Genomic DNA, 7,662 nt, shown 5'->3' with positions numbered 1-7,662 from the left:
ACTGAAGATAATCCATGATACAACATTGGTAACTTAGGAAAAGTGTGTGGTTTTGCAAAGCTGTTTTCCACAGAAAGAAATTATTCCCTGGTTTGATCTGGAAGATCCCAGGAATTTCAGTGCCACATATAAACTATTCCCTTTGTTATTCATTACCAGTAATGAAGAAAGGTCTGGAGAAGTTGCAACCCAGATTTCAGACAAAGCATATTTCTAAGCATTCTACAGTCAGTTGGATAATGGAAACTTTCAAAAAATAAGAACTACATGCTGGAGTATGCAGTTACTATAGATATCCAACCCACTTGTTCTTATGAGTAACTCTGAGATTTAAAAAAAAATAGTTTCTGTATTGTGAATTCTTACAATGTTGTTTCCTCTTTAGAACAGGCACACACACTTTACCAGGATGTTATTACCACAATACCCAGTTTATTAGACAAGAACATGTAATGGGGGGGGGGGGGAACGGGGCAGGATCTGATGGGTGATGAAAAGGCAAGAGAAACAAAGAGAGTTCATAAATAATAGTTTTTGCACATGAGAAAAGGTGCTGCATTCAGTGTGGTGATCTCAGCAATATTCTGAATAATCCTCTTCTACATAATTTGCTGGGAACCAGCCAATCTGCAGGGAGAAAATATAGGCAAAAACTTATTAGAATCCAATAAACAATAAAAATATTCTAAACTAAGGGAAGAGTCGCTGATCCTTGGTGTTGAAATGTTACTTATTCCTATATTGATGCCAGCATTTTCTAAACTCTAAACTAGCAAATTGTTAACATAGATCTTCATCCGATCATCCAGCAGTAGGAGCCTAAGATTTGCAGCTACAGCTTATCCTAATTGAAAGTGTGACTTTATAGCAGCAACTTCAGTGGAATACAGTACTCCACAGCAGGTCCAAATAACTAGTAGATCTGTTTGCATATGAATCCCATTTCTACCATAAATTCTGCAATCAGACAATTCACACATATGGATGTGAAGATGCTCACTCGACCATAGATCTCTCCTTTCCACCATCCTGGCTGTCCTTTCTTATTGAGAATCTTTATGATGTCTCCCTCTGACAAGGACAATTCAGTCCGATCTCGTGCACAGAAATTATAGCGAGCCTTGGCTGAACCAAAGTACTTGAGACTTTTTCCTGTCAAAGAAACAATAGTTTAGTAGTAGTCAGGGCAGAACCGGAGAAGATTCATCGGGTTCCTAGAACTGCATAAAATCTTAATCGTTCTATGATTCTTATGGCATGACAATAAGAAGGCCAAGTAATATGCCATCTGAGGATCAATGTATACCTGCAAAATCTCCACAAGCATGACTTTTCTCATTTCACTTCCCTGCTACAGATATATTAGCCCACAGGAGTGAAAATATATATCTTTTGTGCTATGGCCAGTTAAGAGGGAGCTTATATGAGCCAAACAGGATTTACTGTAGCAAGCAGAAGGAGGATAGAGAATGCTTAGCAAGGTTACAGCCAACCTTGGCTAATTTCAAAAAGCTAAGCAAGGTCAGATCTGGTTAGTATTTGGATAGGAGACCATCAGGGATATAAGACAGATTGAAAAATTAAAAGAAAAAACTGCAATGGCAAACCTTCTATATTTTTGTCAAGAAAACTATGTAAGACATGGCTATTTCAACTAGCAGGACTGGCCTAAGGGGTAATTTTTAGCGGGGTTTTAAATATAATTTTAAAATAACAAGGCCAATCTAATATTTCTTTTTAACTATGTTTTAATGATAGTATTTGGGTATTTTTTGTATTTGTTTTTATCAGCCTGTTAGCCGCCCTGAGTCCACAAGGAGAAGGGCGGGGTAAAAATCCAATAAATAATAATAATAATAATAATAGACATGTTCATGAAGTCACCAAGAATTGAACTGGCCTTGAAGACAACTTTTTATTTGTGATGCAGAATAGCACATTATCAAATCAGATATTTTGTATAGATTATAGAACAGTGATGGCGAACCTTTTAGAGACTGAGTGCCCCAAAACCGGCCCCTCCCTGCCACCCCTGCCAGCCCCCGCTCTGCCCCCTGCTCCGCCCCCGCCCGCAGGGCCACCCACCACCTCTATGGCCTGCTGCAGATCACCCAGGTGGCCCAGCAGTGCTATGGCAGCCACGCCTTCCACCTGTGCCCCGCAGCATCAACTGCACGCGACAGAGCACGAGGGCGGAATCATGTCCCTGCTGCCTGGCTGCCATGTTCTTGGCAGCACTGTTCTGCGTGGGCCGCACCCAGGGGCGACTCTCCTCTGGGGGGGCTGCTGGTGAGGAGGGGGCCGTGGGAGGAGGCAGGGCTGGAGTGATGGTGCACGTGCCGACAGAGAGGGCTCTGCGTGCCACCTCTAGCACGCATGCCATAGGTTCGCCACCACTGTTATAGAAGATACTGTGTTTTCCCCAAAATAAGACCTGGTCTTATATTTCTTTTGCCTCCAAAAGAGGCCTTAGTGTTATTTGGGGGGGGGGGATGTCTTTTTTTCCCCACTGTCTTGCCTCGCGATGGTGGCACCAACAGCCTATCCAGCAGGAGCCCATGTGACCGCCACTGGCCCACTTCTGTGGCCTCTCGCTGCCGCTTGTGTGCATTGCCCCAGGCCTCCATTTCGCTGGCAGAACCTTCAGGAGAGGCCTCTGCAGCTCAAAATGGAGCTCTGGGTTGACATGCATTCCCCCCTCCCTGGCTTCCATTTCACCAGCAGAGGCCTTTTCCTGAACGGAGGCCGCGGATGGGGCGATGCACATGAGTGGCGGTGAGTGGCCGCAGAAGAAGTGGGCTGGTGGTAGCCATGCAAGCTGTTGCTGGACGGGGCTGTCAGTGCCGCTGCTGCAAGGCGAGGCAGGTGTTGGGGCATGGGAGGCCTGGCTGAGGCAGTCCTGAGGTAAGCAGGTGTGGGACACGTGGATCAGCTCCACCCTGCCGTAGCTTGAATTTTTACGTGTGTGCCTTGCCCCACCTCATGGGACAGAGTGAGTAGGGTCTTAACTAGGGCTTATTTTGGGGGGTAGGGCTTATATTAAGCGTGTAGAAATCCAGCTAGGGCTTATTTTCGGGAAAACACAGTAGTACTCCATTTGTGCTTTCCCTCTTCTCCTTGAGATATAGCAGACTAATGGGTAGAGGAAAAGGCAAATAATCACTGAAGGAAGATAGGAAACTGACTTATGTCTACGAGTTGCTCCCCAATGTGAAAATTGGCATTGATTGCTATACAGTATATTGGTGAATTCTGAGAACTTCTAAAGAGAGCTTACTTGACTCTCTTCCTCCTAACCAAACTATCTGAACTTCACTGGCTCTTATTCCTTTGAAATGCACTTCCTCCCTCCTGGGAGTCTGGACTACACTCCACCACAGAATAGCTGTCCACTATCCCCATCCAAATCTGATAGAGCCACACACATTCCTTTCCTAGTTAATTCTTGTTCCACGTCAGGTCACTTGAATTTTGAAACCAGATCACATACCAGGTGGCTTAGATCCTATTTTACTTTCTGGCTCTTTGAAAGAAAATTGCAGAACTGTATCAAGGGTCTTAAAGCAATCCTTCAAGGAATTTTCTTGGTAGAACTCCACCAGCTCCTAGGAGTAAAATGAAGAAGTGCTCTTTGAAATAAGGCAACAGTACAAGATGTATATTTGTCATTGGCATGATGTATCCAGCTCATACATATGAGAAAGACATGAAAGGAAAGCACTTATTACCATGTAACACAGCAAGTTAGATCCTGCTCTAAACTGAAACTTTAATGATCCTTTCCAGAGTTTCTTCCTTGATCTCTGTGTTACAAATAGAGAAATATAAACTGGCTCCGTGGCGGTATAATATTATACCCTGCATGAGAGATGCACAGTGTCTCCACAACTTAGGCTTCATTTTAATAAAGAGTATCCACAGTAGATTGCCAATTAGAATGGAGAAAATACCAATGGAGGGATTTCTGTCATTTGCTAAACTGCTGTACCACTTCTGAACCTTTCTTTCAAAAGTTGAATCACATTTTTTTTGAGGTCACTCATTTATTTGAAATTGGCATAAAGCTGGATTTCTTTTTCCTGCAATTTTGCAGCTAAATAACATCTTGTGGACAGTTTGCATTGTCATTGAAAGGACCTTTCACCTCACCTGTTTCCTGTGGTCAAGCAAACCTCTTTCCTCCCTTCCCTGTAGATGCTTAACTTCCTTTTGTCAAATTGACTACATGCACCTCTAAACCATAATTAGAATTTTTGGGGAAAGTGCCTGCCTACAAAAATATGATATGCTGGTGTTTTAAAAGCACAACAAAGCAATGTTCTCAAGTAGTCAAGATAACATCATCCCTCACAGTCATAACATGGATTGGAGGTACACTCACTTTTAAGCAATTTCTCTTGTAGAATGCTTTGGTGAGATATTTTTCTCTACTTCAGCATCTGCACTAGTTTGGGACTTGAGGTACTGACTGGCCATTTTTGAGATCTCCTTCAGGTCAGCTGGAGGAAGCATTAATTGGCTCATATTATTATCTACCTATTTGGCTATCCAATTTCAGATAGTTTGGAGGAATGGTGAGAAGAAACAGTGCTGGGGAGAAGGGTGCTGAGTTTATTAAAGGCCCTATTGTTCTAAACAAGTGCTATAATGTTTATGTTCCCTTCAATTTTCCCTCTTATTTCCTCTCTTCCCTTTTTTACTTTCATAAGGTCGTTTTTCACTTGTGCTGCAAAAGTAATGGTGGTGAAGATCAATTCTTACTATAAGTCCTTTGAAGGCTTTCTTCTCTGTAATGCGATACAGTTCCTCCTTGGTCTGGATTTTGATGTGCTTGACTTCGGCATTGAACCTGTAGACGAGAAATACATATAACAGTAGGTTTCCTTTGAATGATAAGCAATGATAACACAGGTTCATTGAAAACAGATGTGTACCTTTAAACTGAACAGAATTAAACTGTAGAAGAGGCCAAGGACTCATCTCATTCAAACGCAAATAGATAGCAATAGTCAAGTTGAAAACAAACCAACAATGGCTCTAGAGTCTCTATTTATATTGCTTGAGTTGCATAAAATGGCAGCTCTTTGTTTCAGCAAAAAGCCTAGTCCAAATAAAAAGCCAAGTAAAATCTGGAATCTGTTTGGAATCTGTTTCTTAGCATTTAAATATCTTGTCAACTACATCATGAACTGCCTTCTGAATAAGCTGATGAAGCTCCTGCCTGTGGGCCATCATCTTTATGAGTGATGGATAGACTTTGTGTGTGCATTCAAGACCTTGGTATCTGATTTGGAGACTGCTGGTTCTGAAGCTGGAATGCCAGGTTCCAAAACCTCAAGATCCTGGCAGCTTGATAGGGAGTTCCTCTTTGAGATTCCAATTCTACTGTAGACCTATGTAGGAGGACTGAATCCTGACAGGAAGCTACACAATGACTACATTCACTCTGGCTGACTGATACCAAAAACAAAGTTTTTGAAAATCTGGAATTTTTAAAATTTCACATGTCTGTCTTTTGCACCAGGCCTCGTGATGGTTCTTAAAACTGTAGTAAAAAAATAAACTGATCCCACATCTGTTATCTTTGCTTTCGTATATCACGAACCCTGCTTGAGTCTCAGAGAGAGAAAGTCCGATTCCAACCATGCTCATTCTGCTCCATATGGGGTTCTAGAATAAACATATCTAGAATAGAATAGAGCTGGAAGTGACCTTGGAGATCTTCTAGTCCAGCCCCCCTGCTCAAGCAGGAGAACAATACCATCTCAGACAAGTGACTGTCTAGCCTCTTCTTAAAAACCTCCAGTGATGGAACGCACACGATTTCTGGGGGTAAGCTGTTCCACTGGTTAATTGTCCTCACTGTCAGGAAGTTTCTCCTTAATTCCAGGTTGCTTCTCTCCTTGATCAGTTTCCAACCATTATTTCCCTCTGGTGCTTTGGAGAATAATGTGACCCCCTCTTCTCTGGCAGCCCCTCAAATACTGGAATACTGCTATCATGTCTCCCCTGTTTCTTCTTTTCAAAGTTCAAAATGGAACCTTTTGCAAACATAGCACATATTGTACCAGAGTTACATCCCCCTCTTCTATAACGGTAGATGGTATGGAGAAAGATAATATGCTAACATCCAAAGAAATGAGTCATGAAATTCTAATGAAAAGCAAATTATAGGAAAAAATACACTGTATGTTTCTCTGTTCCTATCAATTCTCCTGGCCCCTCTCTCTTCTTCATTATTTTAAACATCCAAATCTACATTTTCTTATTGTAGACAATTCTGACAGGAATTAAACTTACTTGATGCTGATCGCAAATTCAGTTGCATCTTTGATTCTCTGCCGCACCAGGTAAGTTCCATCTGATCGGCTGGCAAGGATTTGTTCTGCTTCCGCCCGCTCCATGGGTCCCGCATACCTGTGTAGGGAGGGTTATTTCTTATTAGCAATACAATGTTGAATCACTGGGTGTCCCCATACGCCATATAACCATGATGAGACAAGAATGCTTCCAAGTGGACAGATCCAGCTATTACCTCTCAATCTAATAGCTATTCCAACTTTCCAATAAAAATGATTTTTTTTCCAAAAAAGGAAGAAAAAAAGTAGTATGATGGAATTATAGAACGGTTATAAATGGAAGATGTCTTTCTTTGGGCATCTATAACATTCCATGAATGAATCAGGTTGATTGCACTTTAAAAAAAAATCTCTGGAAGCATTCAATAATTTGGGAACCACATACAACAAATATTTGACTTATTCTCAATATGAATATTTCTATTCTTATTAAGAAATAAAATTGGTGGCTGGGCAGGAGAATAGGAATGGGCAGCCAGCTTCTTCTCCCTAATACAGTCTATTTGACATGGGAAAATGTATTTAATAACAATCATGGGAATTTCCCATAGCAAATACTGCATCATACCTATCTGCAGTGGAAAAGTGTGCTGAATGCAGTTGAAAATGTAGGCATAGATGCATCCTCAAAGCTTAGGCAAATCAAAAGCATTCATGCTTCATATAACAGCACAGAATGAAAACATGATTAACAAGATGGTAGAAATCTGAATTAATACTTACCAAAGATAAACTGAGAGATCTGGACGAGGACTCTGGGGAAAAAAAGATATAATTGCGGTTTGCGTTTTTCTTGAGGAAAGTTGTGTTTAATGAAAAAGTGAACCATAGGAAAAAAATATTTAAAAACACTTTTTCCAAAGGGAATTACCATACCAAACCAAAGCCTAGGAACCTTCCCTAGCTCACACCTTTTGCCTATATTGGATTAGCCATTCTTTCAAGCGAGGAATGATCAGCTAGGAGACTTAATAACTCCTGCCCAAGTCCTCTTGTATCAAATGGAGTATGCTTACGGACTTTTAAGCAAATACACAAAGAAGTCCAAATCCCAATACCTCCAGTGATAATGCTACTTACAGAGATATAAGGCTTCACTTTCCTACAAGGGAACCAGCCGACTTCATTGCTTGATGTGTTCCTTCCCTGCAATCCAATTTGAAAGCAAAGGACATGTTCAGATAGAGTTTTTTCAAGTGTAATTTTCCAGCTTATTTAGTAAAGGATGCTGTTATATGATGGGAAAAATGACAATAGATTGTTTTGTTAGAACTAGGGGGTTATATTGAAATGTCCTGAATCG

The 7,662-nt window shown here is 41.2% G+C and overlaps 1 protein-coding gene across 1 annotated transcript in view; it reads right to left on the bottom strand.

The window, feature by feature from the left end:
- Positions 1–482: 482 nt before the first annotated feature.
- The window catches only part of VAV1 (vav guanine nucleotide exchange factor 1), a 68,889-nt gene continuing 61,709 nt past the window's right edge, over positions 483–7,662 (bottom strand). The window contains exons 21-27 of the mRNA XM_015813277.1: positions 7,440–7,505; positions 7,083–7,114; positions 6,301–6,417; positions 4,762–4,849; positions 3,491–3,605; positions 1,001–1,152; positions 483–627 (exon numbers count right to left, since the gene is read on the bottom strand). Of these exons, the coding sequence (XP_015668763.1) occupies positions 574–627; positions 1,001–1,152; positions 3,491–3,605; positions 4,762–4,849; positions 6,301–6,417; positions 7,083–7,114; positions 7,440–7,505 (624 nt within the window). The 3' untranslated portion in view covers positions 483–573. The remainder of the gene's footprint in view (positions 628–1,000; positions 1,153–3,490; positions 3,606–4,761; positions 4,850–6,300; positions 6,418–7,082; positions 7,115–7,439; positions 7,506–7,662) is intronic.

This window comes from Protobothrops mucrosquamatus, unplaced genomic scaffold (assembly GCF_001527695.2).
Source record: "Protobothrops mucrosquamatus isolate PMUCROS unplaced genomic scaffold, P.Mucros_1.0 scaffold150, whole genome shotgun sequence".
NCBI classification, from domain to species: domain Eukaryota; kingdom Metazoa; phylum Chordata; class Lepidosauria; order Squamata; family Viperidae; genus Protobothrops; species Protobothrops mucrosquamatus.
Note: the sequence above shows the minus strand (reverse complement) of the source record. Positions and strands in the feature narration are given on the sequence as shown.